Source organism: Haliotis cracherodii, unplaced genomic scaffold (assembly GCF_022045235.1).
Source record: "Haliotis cracherodii isolate W230 unplaced genomic scaffold, xgHalCrac1.p SCAF_1, whole genome shotgun sequence".
Classification (NCBI taxonomy): domain Eukaryota; kingdom Metazoa; phylum Mollusca; class Gastropoda; order Lepetellida; family Haliotidae; genus Haliotis; species Haliotis cracherodii.
In genome coordinates this window covers 76,495,249-76,513,909 of record NW_027266264.1, presented here as the reverse complement: position 1 = coordinate 76,513,909, position 18,661 = coordinate 76,495,249, and the positions used below count along the sequence as shown (strand labels likewise).

Sequence of the window (18,661 nt, the reverse complement as noted above, 5' to 3'; positions counted from 1 at the left end):
TGTTGAAGCAGAGGAATACAGATTTATGATGAATGAAACTTACATGGTTTGACTAGATAAAGAATCATCCTGTTGACATTTCTCAAAATCTGTCAAATATTCAAAAGTGGTGCCAGGGACAGGATATGCAAGATACTCAATTGCTAATTGACCAAAGCTTACAGGGGCAAACAGCGCAGAGGTTAAAGCTCTCCCTACTGTGATCTAGACTTGGTACATATGTAACACAACTTGCGGCAGGAGGTGGTGGCCAAAGCTCTCCCCACCAAATACCTACTGTCTGATCTTGTTTTTTTGTGTTCAATACACCACTTGGGCAGGGCCTCGGTGGTCAAGGGGCTGTCGGTGCCATCTTGTCTTTTTGTGGTGCTGTTCATTGTATTTGAATTCCTTATTTGCCCTGATTACGATCCTTGGTATGGTGGCACCATTGCGTCTGTGGGTTCCCCCATTATTGGAAGGCATAGTATTAATGAAATAGTGTCTTAAAGCCGCTTTAGATGCAATTTACTCAATCACTACACAATAATCCACCCTCCCTGTTGCTATCCAGGTAAGGGGGTCTAGTTGCCAAAGGTACAGAATTGAGTGCACCCCCATGAGGTGTGGCAGAATCTCAATATGGATTTGTCTCCAAGAATCGCCCGAAATACACTGACGGCACCCAATTTCTGTTCCACCAAATTGTCAATGGTTAAGGAGCGATCACTTTCAACTTTCCTGCCACAATAAGACACGTGATAGGACTCCAGGTCTTCGTCAAATCAGCCTCTAGTTTCTGTAAACTGATCATGTAACAGAAGCTGTTAGAAAGGGAATGTTTGCCTTGCAGTATTAATATAGATAACTGAGAATATCGCATGTCAGTCTTAATACTGCATATAAGCAGGGGCTTCTGCAAATGTGAGGTATGCTTATTGTAAGTGTTCCTTTATATTTAAACACATTTTTAAAACAAACAAGGGAGGGTGTGTCCTCTCATCAAATAGACGCCCTCGTGCATATTCATGACCATCTCCTTCGGTCTCGCGTGTAGAGATGGTCATGAATATGCATGAGGGCGTCTATTTTTTAGATACCTGTGGTCACATCCCCACATGGGTACAATGTGTCAAGCCCATTTCTGGTCTCCCCAGTGATCTTGCTGAAAGCCGGTCAAAACCATATTCACTCCCTCACGGAATACAAACCTGCAAGATGGCAGACGCAGCTGGAAAGTTAACTGACAATACTAAAGTATGTGTGCAATTTCTTGTAAAGGAGAGCTGGGCTAGCTAAGTGATTAAGACATTCGTCACTGGAAGGCCCAGGTTCGATTTCCCATAGGGGTATAATTCGTGAAGCACATCTATATTGCTAAAAGCTTTGTATAACCCAACTCGGAGTCCCTTAAGAAATATTTCGTCTTCACACTGTTTGATGGATACTTTATGTCCACTTTGTATTTACACACATTTCCCCTGCACAGGGATATCTTGCTCACATGCATGGTGCTACCCGTGAAGATCCGGGGAAGAATAGGTCTTCAGCAACCCATTCTTGTAAAATACAGCTAACGGGATCGGGTGGTCAGACTTGCTGACTTGGTTGATCCATGTCATCTATCCCAATTGCGTGGATCGATCCTTATGATGTCAATCACTGGATTATCTGGTGCAGACTCGATTATTTACAGACAGCCGTCATATAGCAGGAATACTGCTGATTGCGGCGTAAAACATCCAATTGCAACTAACTTGTTAAAAAATAATCAGCGGTATTCATGTAGTTACTTGATATATAATTTCAAGTGCGGCGTTAAACAACAAACCAACCAACATGCATGGAGCATCTTGAATGGTGGTGAACATCGAGGGCATTCTTATGATTTCTTGAAGTCATGAAACGTTTATGGATAACATGATAATTATAATAAGTTTGTGACGACGTTTCAGGGATCATTATTGCTCCTTCAATCGGTTGAATGATAGTTCTTTTCCATAAAAGTTTCATGTCCTTCCAACTTCTAAATGCCCATCAGAAACTTTATTATCGCAATCAAACATTGATTTGACTGGCCCGGACTTATTTATTTACTGTATATCGGATGAACCTCTCGTTGATTGGTTGTGCACATTTGGGTCACCTAATCCTGGCATCTGAGCGTCTGTTCGTATCTCATTTTCAACCTGATGTATTGATTCTTTGTCACGATAATACTGTGCTCATGGGTCTTCACGAAAAGTTTGTTTAACGCAACACTTCAACATACAAGCTATATGATGGCAGTCTGTAAATATTCGAGTCTGGACCAGACAATCCAGTGATTGACATGAGCATCGATTCACGCAATTGGGATACGATACCATGCATCAACCAAGTCTGGCCAATTCTGACCCGCAGTGTCATTAAACGTATTCACGTCTATTTCACTTAGGGCAATTGCGTGAATCCTGTCAATCACTGGATTGTCTGGTTAGGAATGGAATATCGCTGAGTGCGGCGTTAAACAACAAACAAACTTGAGGCTTCTATCCCACATTCCACTGACAGTGGCGAAAAGGCCAATTTAACTCGACCACTCATTCACTTCCTCTCACATCAGGCAGTCACGCCGTCATTTAGCTCAGGTAGTTTGGGTTAACACCACTTTGAATAGAACTTCCAGAGGGCGCAAAGCAAATAAAACATCAGAAAACTTTTATTTGTCTTTATTTCATATATTTATTTAACGACAAAAATATACGAGATAGATATCTGAAGGTTCAATGAGAGTTGTTAAAATGTTTCAATTGATAGGCTTTGCACTGTCAAATTGTTACTTAATTTCAGATGTCTTTGTTTTACTATCCCTGAGAGCGCAACATAATCAGGTTCTATTTTCAACAGATGTGACACAAGCAAAGGTCCATTATAGAAAATGCTCGTGTCACTTTTACAAGACAGCAACTATCTACATGAGAATATTGGAACAGAAGTACTTCAACATATATATACAGAACACCTAGAAGCGTGCATATCAGCCATTGGCGAAATTGTGAATAGTATATTCTGAATAGTCCTGTTCTAATGTATAATATAGATACATGGGGTGGTTATCAGCAGTCATGAACTACTTGTGTACCATACTGTTAGGTTTGTTATGTATACAGGTAGTGTATATACGTATGTGGAGCTATGTTAAATTTTGATTTTGGCTGAGGTGACTTGGAGTTTTGAAAAGTGTATCACGTGTGTAACTTAAGTGTTGGAAAAAGAAAAACGATATTGTGAAAAATAGATTTTCGAGTGTTTGAAATCAAGGTATGCATTTTGTGAGAATGCTTGAATTTGGACGGGTGGTGGAAGAATATTGCTAAGAGGGTACATTGTTTCTGTGTGTGATACAATATTAAGAAGAAAAGAGGTGTGTCATTTGTAAGTTGCTGAGTGGAGTGGGTGTCCATACCGGCACTATGTAGTTTTCATGTTTGAAAATCGGAGTGTAGAAAAAGATAAGTTTTGGGAATTTGTGACACAGTAAGAAATGGGCAAGAATGTACTTGCTTTTAAGCCGGTGTACCATATTGTTAATGTGGGCCAATGTTTCATTATTGCAACGATTAACGTGCATTTTGTGACGCATTTGAGAATAGAAACGAATATCACATGATATATATATATACCATAACACAAGCTACACGTCAAGATAAATACACGTAGTTCAGTGGCAGCATCAGCGATCAGTTTATAATTGTCTCTAAGGTCACTACAACAGGACATGCATAACGACTAGTTGACATAGTGCTTGTGTGGTGTGTCGTTTTAGTGGTAAACCAAAGCGGTGTAATTTATTACAAACTGGTAATTCTGCAATGGAACGTAATGCAAGATCATTCAAATCTTCCTTTAAAATTGCAATAGGTCATGTTAGTTGTTTGTCCACACACAAGCTTGTTACCTTGACATTGTGTTACAGCTAGAGTACTGTTGACAAGCTGATGCGTTATGAGGAGAGTCGATATTGTTTACAAACGACAGGACACACACTGTCGGGGTTTACACTTCGGCTGTTAGTGCACATCTACGCCTAGAATCACAGACTGTTTAGGTAAAATATCAATATAACAACAAAAATAATTTTTTGAAGATCGACCTTCAATTTGACAAACTGTAGAAGCATATCCCTTCTTAAATCAGATTTCTCCTTCTTAACCTTGAAACGGTTTTGTACAGTGTGAATATTATAATCATAACATTAGAACGCCACTGACGTTGAACAGCTTCCATAGTTTGTCATCTTAGATATTTCAACCCCTGCACCTTTCTCCAACCCCCTCCCATTCACCTACCACCACCATCCCTCCCCTCTGCAACACCCATTGTCTACCACCCTCGCTTCATCTACCATTGGTTCTCATATTGTCTTCTACACACCGGTCTTTTTTCTTCAAGTCTCCTGCCCCCAACCACATCCCACCCCACCCCACCCCTCAAATACCACCATTTATCCCATATACTTCTGGGGCGCGACTGGCTGCGACCTCTCCAGCTTGACTGCCGTGTCTCTTGAGATGTCACCCACGTAGATGTCGCTACCGTCATGGGAAACGGAGACGTCGTGAGGCAAGCTCCGGTGCTGTTGAGAAAAAATGCGTTAAGCAGTCAGGACGGTGTAGAGAAACGATCACACAAAATTATTTGTAATTGAAAACCGACGACTGATGCACCAACTGTAATCATGAAAAAAAGCCGGGGATCATGAATATTACTAAAAATAAATATCCTAAAACATATTAATGGTCCCTTTAATGTTCAGTATATTCGTTTTAGAAGTCCTCGTAATTTGTTTTTCATGATCATCTTTTGGTACGTTTGGTTCCAAATTCAATTTCCGTAACCTTTACTTCTGAATGGAAAACGCGTTTATCTCTGTTATCAGCCAAGCGTATTTCCGTAAATAATATTCAGCGACATTGTATTAAGAGAACCTTTATCGAGAATTATACATATGTGATTTACACCTTGTTGGTTTGTCTTATACTGCTTTCATCTCTTTCAAAGTGGTATTTATTTATCAAATCATTTTCGTCATGCAATCAACGCCTTTGATCCCACTCCGATTACTCTGCGGATCTAACATACACACAATTGGGCGTCCTTATGATGCCTTCTGAAATACGTCTCATGTCTAGATATGGATATCTAATAGTATTTATATACAAAATACACATAAAAGGTTATAAGTTTAGTGTATAAACGAATAATAGGAGCATCATTATCCAAAGTTGTGTGGTACTTAAGAAGGAATCACCAGTTGTTTGCCTATGTGAGAGCTACGGTGAGGCGAAATGGGGTTTAACGTCGTGCCCAAAGATTATTGCACGTATCGACGTGGATGTGGATGTGGTTAGCCCACTGAGATGTTTAACGCAGTTTAACATGAATACCCAATTCAGACAGTGTATACTGACTCCAAGCCGATCAGTCCTAGTTTTATTACCCTTATGCCAATCGCCAGGCAGGGTAACGAGTACAATCTTTCAACGTCTTTTGGTATGACGGGCCAGGGCTCGAACCATCGACCTTCTGCTCTCCAGGCAGACACTCTATCCACGAGATCACGGAGGCGGTCTTAAGGGCCTCGGAGTAATTTGAGTTGACAATAAAAGGCATTAATTCTACACAGAACGTAAAACCGTAGGAATGTGTTGTATGAAGTCCCCAGACACTCCGCCGTGTCATGCTACACAATGGTAAGATCCCTACCGTGTTGTCGATCCACCACTCCTCAAGTCCCCGGCCGTCCAGGGAGATAGTGTACCCCCGGGCGTGGTCCGCGTTCGTCTCCGGGTGCACCACGGCGTAGATGACATCACCTGTGGACGACAGTGAGTGAGTGAGTCGGGTTCAGTGCCGCTTCCAACAATACTTAGTGTATTAATATGATCCTCCGCCACGAAGAGGGAGGGGAATATAGGAATGGGTGCTGTCCGTCCGTCACGTTTCGTTTCCGGAGCAGAACTCGCAAACCATGAAAGATATCTTAACCAAACTTTGCACATAGATAGGTCTAGTGCATGGTGAACTGGTGCCTTTTGATAGTCTGGGATTTTTGAAAAACATTTTTTTTCTAGTTTCCATGGCAACGACTTTGACTTAGGCTAAAAATGTTGGTATCGGTGGGGGATATACTTGTTTATATGGCGTCAGATTATAACCCATAGTTGAGTCATGCGACACGAATTGAAACCAATTCTACCCTGGAATCCCCATGGGCATATAAGATAGATAAGACCCTTCTCAGACAAAATTAAGATTTGGAGTGTAAATTTACAATTGAGCACAAGTTCATGTGAGAATATCAACTGCAAAATATCAATATGAAATACATCCTCCAAACGATGCACAAGAAGTTGGTCTCTCTATTTACAAAAAAAGTGCAAACTCAAATTATGGTAATCGATGCTACGTCTATACCTTCAGATGACATTTACTGTGTCTGCGACTACCGTCGTTTTAACACAACGTTAAGCTTCTGAATACTCCGTTACTGAAGATAAAGAATAGTGAACAGTTAACACAGGAAAGAAACTGATTTGCCCTTTCAGGGGCAATTGAAAATTCATCTTACATGAGCGAGTTGCTTCATACGTCAGATTCGTTACTTCTTGAAGTTCTTGGAAAAAAACGTTAATCAGCGGTATTCATGTGATTACTTTAAATATTATTCCACCATCATCCCCAATCAGTGTATAAATAAAAACAAACGTACCTAGCATGCCAATTTGGCTTGTGTCAATAAATCGAATCTGTTCGTCTGTCTGTATCTGCTTAAGTGTGTGGACTGATTGTCCTTTTAACCTAGATCATCACTGAATTATACGTAGATAGGTAACTTACTTCATGACTAGGCTAGTGTAAATGCGAGGCAGTGTACGAAACCCGAGTGTCACAACACTGGTGGCCTCGCTTGTTGAGTAGCTGCCGAAATATCACAATCCGCCTTAATTTCTAAAGTAGTTCCGGCAGGAAACATAATGCAACTACGGGCATAAAACTGCCAGGCGGTTCTTACTTATGCGTGTCATGTACGGAATAATACCTGCATTCACAACTATGTTCTAGCAGGATGACGCTTAACATGGGTGCGGAATGACTCGAGTGATTTGGTCAACATGTTCTAGGCCGTTGTCAGCCATCTTTGTGTGACGTCATTAGGGCCGGTGGATGAGCCGGGGTCGCTACACTTAGCTAACTAGGTCATCTGAAAGTTTTTCTCGAAATGTGGCCTTTTTCTCAGACATATTCATGCTGATACATGTTACCCCTCTTTCACAGAGGGGCGGGCGGGTAGCCTAGTGGTCAAAGCGTTTGCTCGTCACGCTGAAGACCCGGGTTCGATTCCCGACATGGATACAATGTGTGAAGCCCATTTCTGGTGTCCCCGCCGTGATATTGCTGGAATATTGCTAACAGCGGCGTACATCCATACTCACTCACTCTTTCACGGAATATATACCATCTATTTCATAGAATATATATCATCTCTTTCATAGAATATATACCATCTCTTTCACAGAATATATACCATCTCTTTCACAATCCGTAACATATAACAAAACAAAACCTTGTCCATATTGTTGACATGTAAAATTTAGAATGGCCTACCTGTAGGATCGTATGTGATGGCGTAGACGTTGCCGATGGCGTTTTGAGGGAACAGCGTCTTGATAAACTGTCCAGTCTTGGTGGCGTCTTTCAGACCGGCATTAAAACACTGTACTCTGCAAGTAAAGGAAATACACATTTTACATAGGTACCAATGTAGTGTCGAGAACATGAGTGAAGGAGTAAATGTTGTTTTATGCCGTATTTGACAATATTCCAGCTGTGAAAATAACGGCCTGAAAATAATCGCGTCTGGGCAAGGCGAACCATCGGTTGACTGTACCGCATCGACCCAGGACTGCTACGATGGTCAATACACTGACAGCCATGTACAGATTGTAATACTGAGACTACCAAACCCCTTTTGGTGCGCGGGATTCGTTGGTCTATTGAGATTTGTTTGTTTGTTGTTTAACGCCGCAATCAGCAATATTCCAGCTTTATGACAGCGGTCTGTAAATAATCGCATCTGGACCAGACAATCCAGTGATTAACATCATTTGCATTATTCTACGTAATTGGGATACGATGACATGCATCAACCAAGTCAGCGAGCCTGACCTCCAGGCCAGGTTAGTCACTCCTTACAAGCATAGTCGCCTTGTACGGCAAGAATGGGTTGCAGAAGACATATCAGCAGGTATATGGGATGGAAATGAAATCGTCATTATCCTATTTGGTACGCAGCTTCCACATTTAAAAAAACTAGTAATGATTATATAATTTATGTTTTCAGTAATTCAACCTCAAATTGCACCCTTTTATGACTTAGGAACAGTGAATTCTGACATGTGCTTTTGAGATTTGTGTGAACTAACTAGCAGTCGGGATTAAGGGATGAGCAAATACGAATCACAGTCAACAATTAGATAGTTTTCGGGATTCTGGGGAGGGGGTTGGCGTGGACACCCTCAAGATTTGTAAATCAAAGCTTAACCGTCACCTGGCATCCTCTCTGTCGGCCACACAGATCAAGTCCTCCTTCTCCACCAGGGCCAGGCTATGGGGGACCTGCAGGGCCATGTCCGTCAAACTGCCGCTCGCTGGAACATGACAAGTCGGTGAGTTGGGTTGACGCCGCTTTGAACAATATGTCAGTTATACCACGGCGTGTAGGCTTTGTTGTTTAACGCCGCACTTAGCAATATTGCAGCTATATGACGGCGGTCTGTAAATAATCGAGTCTGGACAGGTCGATCCAGTGATTGGTATCGTGAGCATCGATCCACACGCAATTGGGATCGATGACATGCATCAACCACGTCAGCGAGCCTGACCAGCCGATCCCGTTAGTCGCCTCTTACAACAAGCATGGTCGCCATTTACGGCAAGCATGGGTTGCTGAAGACCTGTCCTACCCCGGATCTTCACAGGTTTAAGACGTTTACCACTTTGGTAAAAAGCACGGTACGGTTTTGACAAACCTGGAAACATTATCAACTCAAGGCGAATATGGTATTCGAACCCACGAGGTTTCTAAGGAATGCAACTCTGCACAGCGAATTGCGGCGCTTTAAAGGACTGGGAGACCCATTTCCCTACTGGAAATACTAGGCCATAACAGGCAATTGTTATTTGGGCGGTCAGTTTCCCACAAAGTTTCTAAACAATCAGACCTTACACGTAGACCTTTACGTCGCCTTCTTTCATATGTTATACATAAAGCATATTTAAATAATTTAGCTCTGTTGAAACATTTAATTTTTTTATCATGTTCGTAAGTTCCCCACGAACTTTATTGTTACAAATTTATTTGCTTTCCTAGAAAAATGTTTAAGCATTGCGCTCACCTTTCTCGCCCCATGTCTTTAAAAGTTTCCCTTCCTTGGAATATTTCATGATTCTGCTGTTGCAGTAACTGAAATAAAGCGAATTAGTGCGTGTCACCATACATAAAGCTACAACAACGTACACGTTTCCCTGAAACGTTGAAAGACTTTTCATGATCTCAGGAACTGTATTTCAGATATGGCTATGTGCTCTTGTATGTTTGGGGGAATATAATACCATGAGTGTAAAGGTGCAGACAAGGTCATTAAACCTATCATGACTTAAAGACGCAGACCGATTGCGTTATCTCCCAGTACAAAATAATATGAGAATATTTTTACTGATATATTTTATCACATTACCTTATTCATATATTGCTTTCAAAACGTAACAAGTCATGGTCTATGCATATCGTGTTATGGGGAAAGGGGTCTAAGCATATTGTGTTATAGAGTAGGGCAAATGGTCTGAGCATATTGTGTTACAGAGTAGGGCAAATGGTCTGAGCATATTGTGTTATGGAATGGGGCAAATGGTCTGAGCATATCGTGTTATGGAATGGGGCAAATGGTCTGAGCATATCGTGTTATGGAATGGGGCAAATGGTCTGAGCATATTGTGTTACGGAATGGGACAAATTGTTTTAGCATATTGTGTTACAGAATGGGGCAAATGGTCTGAGCTTATTGTGTTACAGAGTAGGGCAAATGGGGAGAGGGTATTTACACGCGAGGCCATCGGCCATGATAGACAAACCACCCTACCCGTCTGAGACGAAGAAGTCTCCATTACTGGCCACAGCGACATCTGTCGGCTTACAGAAGTGTTCGTTGTCATTTCCGGGTTCGAACTTAACCCCGAGTACCATATCCGGTTCCTTGGCACCCTTTGGGAATCTCATCACCTGGAATATACACAAGGAATGCGTCACACGGGTTTATCCGCTTACGCTGACTGAATACCTTCTTAATAATAGCATAGTTAGAGGTTTTAACGTATTGTCTCGTGAAAAACAACAACTTTCCTTCAATCTAAGCTGCGATGAAAACATCTTCAGATTGTAGGGTCTGTTGTGCTTTAGGTTTTTGATATCATAAGTTGTTATACATGTTTGTAACAGATTGGTAAGAATGTTAAATATCTCCGAGACTGATGTTATGATCGAGGAGAGTTGTTCAGTGAGTGGCAGATTGACAATCTGCATATGGCGGTTTTCACAATATCAGTTTGCTTCAAGGTATGAGAGTATCACAAGCCTCAGAGAATTTTTTGTTTGTTTGTATTTTGTACATTCAGTTTGGACAAATATATGGTTATCGTGACAGATGTGTGTATGCATGTGTGTGAATGACTGTGTGTCTCTGTATCTATGTGTGTTTATGATTGTGTGCAAGTGTGAGTGTCTGTGTTTTTATCAGTCTAAAGCATTAAGACACACATTCGATTGGTACTCGTTATCATTCAGTCTTTATATCTAAAGGGCATATTTCCATTTTATATTCACTACTAACTCACTCTTCTGTATGATGTGATTACATGGTCGACTTCAGGGATTCGGGACACGTATTGTACATGAACTTGTTTCTGAATCTACCGATTCGGCCAGGGTGGAAATTGGACTTTTATAGTCAGTTAACTCTCTTGCCTTGGGAAGCTGTAAGAGCACTTGTATTATAAGAAATATTTTTCTACTCTGTATTATGTAAATTAAAATAAAATTAACCAATTTTAATCGGATATAAAATGCACATGCATGGTCATTTAATGTATTTTGGGCCGGAAGCCTTTGCCGGAAGCCTTTCCCGGAAGTAGACAGCAAGTCTTAATACATGAGTATATTTCTGACAAAAATAATAACCCTAATCAATACCAAACACATACATAGTAGTGTTAGTCTGGTGTTGTAGTGGTCTGGTGTTGTGTACTTTGTGGACATGATCTCAACAACATATGTTTGGGATGTTTCTGAGAACAGGCGGGGAGCATGGCCGATATCACGTGACCTACCTGGTGAAGCGCGACGTCAGTCACCCACAGGTTGCCATGGTTATCAAGTGTCAGACCGTGTGGCATGTAGAACCTGTCGAATGGAAACACGTCCGTGTTAGAAGTAGGTTAGTTAATATGCAAACAAAGAGTGAGGTTGTTTTAATGAGCAGATGTTCACAATTCAGTGGTTTTTTAAAGTGCACTCACTTAACTACTCATTAATTATACTGAACGCGGAAGAAACGTCACCCCAAGTAACATTGCATGAAAAGTTGTCATTTAAATATCAGCGTAAATTTTGTCAAAGTTTCTAAAATTTAACATTACCTTATCCGGAAAAATGAAATTTGATGATAAAAAAAAGCAGATGACAATAAAACCGATCGCCGAAACGCATCATTGGAACGGCCATGGTAACCCGATGCAGGTTAGTTCCTTTCAAATTGAAATGCACATCCGTTCCCCCATTTCTTGCCCTATAAAAATCCACCCAGATCGGATAACATTCATTCGTTATTGAATTGCTACCACATGCCAAGATTGACAAGAAATCAGTAACACCGAGCCCTTGGACGATTGCAAGCTGGACAAATCGACCGGCAAGTAGCCAATGCATTTCAAGTCCACGTAAGGACCATATACAGGCTCCTGCAACGGTACCAGACTGTCAACACCACAGATGACCGACCGCGTAGTGGAAGAAGGGGTCACCAACCGACGTCAGGATCGTCAGATAGTGCGACAACATCTTTAAGATCGCTTTGTTACTGCTGCGGAAACTGCTCGACAGACCATGGGGACACACCAGCGACACATTAGTACGGACACCGTGCGTCGACGATTGACGAGCAGACACCTCCACTGTCACAGGCCACACCGAGGACCCATTCTGACACCACGTCATCGCCGGGACCGTCTTCAGTGAGCAACACAGCACCAGCATTGGCGCCTCCAGCAGTGGAGAAGAGTCCTCTTCTCAGACGGGAGGCGTTACTGTATCCAAACAGCAGATGGCAGAGAGAGCGAGAGAGTCTAGCGACGCTGTAGGGAACGTTATTCGGATGCTTGTGTTGTTGAGAGAGACTCGTGGGGTGGTCCGAGCATCATGGTGTGGGGTATAATTGGTCTTGCACAGAGGGTCGGCCCTGTGGTCTTCGAGAACATCGGTCCAGGGAGAGGAAGTGGTGTCCCAGCAGCTTCGTACATTGATTAAATCTTGAGACCACACGCCATACCTCATTTGGCACATCGCCACAACCACGAGTTTCAGCATGATAACGCCCATGCCCACACTGCGAGAGCAAGAAGAGACTTCCTCCAGCAGAATGGCATCAGAACTGTGCAGTGGCCTGCCCGCAGTCCCTATTTAAATCCCTATTGAGCACCTGTGGGACGAGATTCAAAGACAGCTGAATGACGTCCGACCAAGGCCGAAAACTGCAGCTGAACTGCGTCTGGCGGGCCTCAGAGTGTGGACTCAAGTGCCCATGGCCTTCATCAATCGCCTCATCCATTCCATGTATCGACGTTGCGCGGCAGTCATCAATGCACATGGCGGACACACGAGATACTGACTTGTGATGCCATTTTCTCAGAGACTAGTGTTGTGTTTCACTTAAAGAACATTTGTCACTTTAATTTCAACCTTGATGATCAGTTTTGCCAAGTTTCATCTTTTTAATATGTCTCAAAGTATGCTTACAGTATTTGGACAAAAAAGGTTTCTCATATATCTATCCATGGTGACGTTTCTTTTGCGGTTCAGTATATGATGGAATAATTTGAATAGTTTGCGAATTTAGTTTGAATTTAGATGATAAATATTACATAAGGCTGGATTTAGAGATGACAGGAATCTGGTTATCTAAACTGCCGGGCAATAGAAAGTATACAGCCATATTTGATGGTGGCTCAGATGAAACAAACAAAACATGGTTATTTGATTGTGATGTAGTTTATACTTCATAATCATATCAGGGTGTTGAGTGTAATTCAAAATAACATTTAAGACGATGCTTTCCCTAACTGCACTTCGCTTGTCTCAAATTACGGATAACTCAATACATTTAGACGGACCCACAACAGGTAAGCCTAGTAACGTTTTGATAACGTTTGTTAATTTTTGATCAAAATTCAGTTTTCAATTATGTACCTTCTTTTGCTCGGCAGTTTAGTATCTAGTGTACTACATGTGTCCAGGGGACGGTGGGGTCGTCACGCCAAAGACCGGGTTCGATTCCCCTCATGGGTACAATGTGTGAAACCCATTTGTGGTGTCCCCCCGCCGTGATAAACTGCGGGAATATTGCTAAAAGCGGCGTAAAACCAAATCCACTCACATGTGTCCGTTTGAATATGATAGTTATAAAAACAGAGTGGAGATATGAGTTGAAATAGACTTGGTCGAGGCTAGGTAGCAAAGTGAAAGATTATATTCTTATATTTTTCAGAGACTATAGTTGAACGTTCTATTATAGAAGGCATTTGGTATACATGTCAATGACTACATCTGTCGCTCCTGTATTAATTTGTTACGCTGATAAGAAAGGTGTGAAAAAAACCTGGCGACAGATACCAGGTGCGTTACATACTGTGTCCGTCTGTTTGATAGTGTATGCCACAACATGTCGCTCTGACATGGCGCACGAGTTCACACATAGAGCAATACATAGAGCAATACACAAGGGAATTGGTAGACCAACACATATATGAAGAGATGCATATATACCACTCCACTTTTGATAGGGATAATTATTTTCTTTCCTTGACACAAAATGGATTTTTCATAATAATTCAATGTTTAATATTATATATATATGCTCTGTTTTTTCTCTATATAAAGAAATATAGCATGATTTATTCTTATAATTCATAATTGAATAATTCGAATTAATTTTGTGTCAAGGAAAGAACATATATATATATATATATATATATATATATATATATATATATATGTAGTAATAATTAAATAAGTGGAGTAAGATTAATTACTCCACTTATATAATTATTACTAATTATTAATTATTACTATATTGTGTCTGAGAGTTAGAACTTTACTGTGCCTTTATATATATATATATATATATATAAGAACCTGGCAGATTTCTCACAACTCGAATTGTAACGTGGATGCATCGGACCTCGTTAACCCGAACTCCCATATTTCGAAATATCGTTGTCTCAAACTACGGATAACTCAATACATATCTACTGCCACCGGTACTTAGAGTTAACGACATTTCCTTGTAAGTAATGAATATCTATGCCAAATAACGACTGAGCCCACCAGAGTAACATACACGACATTTAAATAAGGGACCGGCTGGGAATTTTGTTTGAGGCAGAATATTTGTGTTAGTCTGTGTTTAAAGACACAAATCTCTTTCATTGAAAGGAGGGTCGAAACAATATTTTTTCAGAACATCTAGCTTGTCCAAAAACGATTTTATTTTTGTTATTTTATAAAAAAGCGAGGCCCAAACTATTTTTTTGTAGTATTTTCGACTTCATATTCATTTAAAAAAAACCCTGCCAACCCCCACATAAGCATATAACGTCAGTCCCATGTATGACTGGAGGCGGTGAGGGTAAGCAGTACACAAGGTGCTACTGGGGTGAGGGTGGGGAGTACACAAGTGCTACTGACGTGTTAGCCCCCCGGGCTGCCACCTGCTTGCCGGTCCTGCCGTTCACGATGACGATGGTGTCCTCGGGGATGGGGCCCTGGTCCTTCTGAGCGTAGGTGTTGTTGGGTAGGAAAGACCTATGCAGGGAAACAATGTCAATACTTAGTTACTTACACCTGTGCAGTAAATCTCCTTGGATGTTTAGTAAATAAAAGCGACAAAAACCGTTTCCGTATTCATAAGAAATATCTACTCAAAGTTCTACGATTAACGCAGCAGAATCCCTCAATATATAACAAAAAGCAACCCTCTCTCTCTCTCTCTCTTCAAACAAATAAAAAGACGAAGAGACCCCCCCCCCCCCCCCTCTGCGCATCAGTTAGACCCCGCACTTACTCCACCGTCCAGCGCCTGCTGCCTCTGTGGAACAGGTAGACATCACCCCCGGGGCCTGCCTCCACCCCCGTCACCTGACCCAGCTTGATAGAGGAAGAGGGCCATTTGGGGTTGACCACCGGGCCCTGGGACTGCAGCTGGGCCTACAGGGCAAATAGGAGAAAGAAGATGTAGCTGTGTATGCATCTATTAATTACACAAGTCGTATTATAATGACGCACTTTAATAGTTGTGCTTGCATAGGTCAACGGTTTTAAATTATATGACAAGTTGTAAATATTTATTACAAAACGGATACTGTTTGTGTCTTCAGCGGTCTACATATATAAATTACAGGAATAGCCGTATTGTAATCATGCATACACTGGATAATATTTGCTTCTGCCTTGGTCAACATGCACTAATTATCAGCTGTATTTTATCATTCCCTTCATATAAATGCGGAATATATCTGTGTGCGAAACACTGCATGCAAGGTCCAAAACACAGCTATGAAGTCCGTATCAAATACATCACCATGGAATAACCATTTGTTGTTTAATTGTAGCCCCATTCAAACATGGGTGTATTCTTTCTTCTGCTAGGCAGTTTATATCCTTCACATGACAAGCCGTTAAAATAATTCATTGGGTGTACAAGTTTCATCGGTCACTGCATAGGTCAGCTTCCGGCTACACCTTTCTGTCCGCATGATGGATAACAGGTTGCATGTAACAATGACAGAAAAGCTTTAAATGCCAGTCATTTTCTCTATGACAGATTGTTTTCACACGTCTATGCTCCCTGTGGATGTATGACACATGCTGATCCACAGAAGATAGGACACAGCACGTTACTCAGTCATCTACAAGGAAAGAATCTAAAATAACACAATCGTTGCGTTTCGCTGTTTTTAATCCGTTTTGTTTTTCGTTTTACTTATCACGCATCGAATTCACATATGTACCGATACATAATAAACGGAAAACCAGAATAAATTTATGGGTGTGGTAAATATATTACGTGTATTTACTAAAATACGTCCTACACACTACCATATACACATATTACAAGCCCTTTGAAGATGGTGTACAGTGGTGTGACAAATATTGACATGCCTCGCGGTGCTTGAATTCCTCCTGTTTGCCTGTATCACAGTCCTGTCATTGTGTGACGATAACATATGTTGTTCAATGTGCTCGTATCACAATATGTTCATAGAAAGAATTACACTTACTTCAGGTGCGTCTCTGTAGGCCAAGTATTCGTCAATTAGTTCCTCGGGCAAGTCGCGGTAGTAGGGATAAGCAGCCGAAGTGACAAATATGGCACACACACACGCTGCTAGGAACGGCGACATGGCTCGCCAAAGTCGACTGAGAGACCACACTTTCACCAAGAGAATATTCAGGCCGGACGTTGATTGTAGATAAGGACTTGATAATCTTCTACCATACGACAACACACCGAGTTACAACACACCGACCACCGTCCAAAATGGAGCCACTACGATTATCATAATATTTGTAATTGTCAATGACGCACTGACAGTTTCCGTCGCTTAGCAACCCAAGTAATCGATTGGTTGGGAGAATCTGTGGGCGTTAAGTTAATTGATCTCCAAGGGAGACAACACTACGGCATTTTCATTCAAGACGAACAATGATGACAGATGTTTTCTGCGTCATGTGATTTATTCTAATTAGGGTTGGTCGGCGGTAGTTGAACGTAAACATTGCGACGGTGGTCGATCGTCAATTCAGCAAACTTATTTTTAACGGTTAAGGAACATCCACAAAAATGGATTGTGTGAGAAGTAAATATTATGAATTTATATATTTCAATGCATGGAGCATATGTTTTTCCTCACTCGTCTATTTCTTTTTCTCGTTGTTTCTCATTCGAGCCACGCCGTCCGAGAAACATGACGACCAGGTTCGGATCCATTAATGTGGTGGGGGTGGTCAAAAGTCCATCCAAAAGGTCAAAGTGCAAAGGGCCATGCCATTCAATTTCTCTAGCGTCATGTCAATATCACTGACAATGACTGACTGCCCCCGTGGTCTAGTGTTAGAGTGTCTGGTCGTGGGTTCGATCCCCTGCCGCGTCGTTCCAAAAGACGTTAAAAGATGGTCCTTTTTGTTACCCTGCCTGGCGCTCGGCATTAAAGGGCTTAAACAAGGACTGGTCGGCTCGGAGTCAGCATACTGTGTCTGAGTAGGGTATTCATGTGAATAATTGGGGCATGGTTCCTCAATAGTGTCTTGCACACACGCAGTTCTTTTTACTATGTATGTGCGCATTTGGCTTGTTGGTAAATAAGTGTTTGTTTGCTCGTTTGTTATTTTGCACCACATATGCCCCCCGCTGTATGCCACCGGCCTGTAAATGACCGAGTCGGTGATTGACATGATGAGTTACGATCAACTACGCAATCAACCATGTCACCTCCAGAACCATTAGTTGCCTAGCACGACAAGCATGTGGAAAACAAATGCAGTATGTTGTAGGCAGTAAAATAGACTGAAAAAGGATCTTGTTATTAAGAACCCCTCCTTTTTAAAAATCCTGGATCGGCCCTTGAGGTTTAATAAGTAAAACATGTAGCGAAATGTAATACCTAGCTACCAATAGAAGTTTCATCCGAATAATCCGAATATGTCAAGTGTCTTACTTAGGCCAGGGCTACATGATCACGCTATACATTTGCTAAAGCACTAACCGTTGTAAATAGTGGACATGGTCTTTGAGTGCATGTGTAATTGTATGAAGCGGCCGTAAAATACGAGTAGGGCTGTTAGTCATATTCGAATCCACGATGTTTTGCAAATACGAGTTAGACACAACAAGTTCGACTGTACTTCATATAGAGTTTACTGTAACATTCCCCGTGGCAATATGTCCTGTTGTTTGTGCGTACTGTGTATGAACGAATGCAGTTACTAGAAATAAAACACGCGAGGCAAATTTTGTGAACCAGTGGAGATGACACAAAAACTGATTGATTGAGTGAGTGAGTTAGTAGGGTTTTACATACCGTTCAGCAATACGTGTAAGGCTAGGAGGTGATCAGCGTTGGTGGCCTAAACATATACCTAATCGCATCCTCGCCCCGAGGTTATAAAACTGAGTACCACTATATGCTCATATTTGGTTTGTGCTTCACTTAAAACTCAAAACTGTCAAAATTGGCAGGTCACCTGCGTTAGCCTCAGCAATCTAGGCGGAAAACCCGTGCTCCGCGGGTGTTTAGAGATCGAACAAACCTG

General features: G+C 41.6%; 1 protein-coding gene across 1 annotated transcript; it reads right to left on the bottom strand.

Annotated features, from left to right (window-relative positions):
* Positions 1-2,694: 2,694 nt before the first annotated feature.
* On the bottom strand, positions 2,695-16,912 carry LOC139476079 (peptidyl-alpha-hydroxyglycine alpha-amidating lyase 2-like). The gene is made up of 10 exons (XM_071259360.1): positions 16,630-16,912; positions 15,414-15,556; positions 15,038-15,154; positions 11,407-11,479; positions 10,164-10,303; positions 9,420-9,487; positions 8,573-8,672; positions 7,630-7,745; positions 5,728-5,837; positions 2,695-4,597 (listed from the first exon to the last, which is right to left on the bottom strand). The coding sequence occupies exons 1-10, from the start codon at positions 16,750-16,752 to the stop codon at positions 4,466-4,468; spliced, it is 1,122 nt and encodes a 373-aa protein (XP_071115461.1). The 5' UTR covers positions 16,753-16,912; the 3' UTR covers positions 2,695-4,465.
* Positions 16,913-18,661: the final 1,749 nt, after the last annotated feature.

Bases quoted from the DNA above. Each gene is read 5' to 3' on its own strand.
- LOC139476079 (XM_071259360.1), bottom strand. From the start codon at position 16,752: ATGTCGCCGTTCCTAGCAGCGTGTGTGTGTGCCATATTTGTCACTTCG. The intron at 15,155-15,413 runs GTAAGTGCGGGG...TTCCCTGCATAG, and splicing joins AGCAGGCGCTGGACGGTGGA to GTCTTTCCTACCCAACAACA. The intron at 11,480-15,037 runs GTCAGTAGCACT...TCCATTCGACAG, and splicing joins GCAGCCCGGGGGGCTAACAC to GTTCTACATGCCACACGGTC.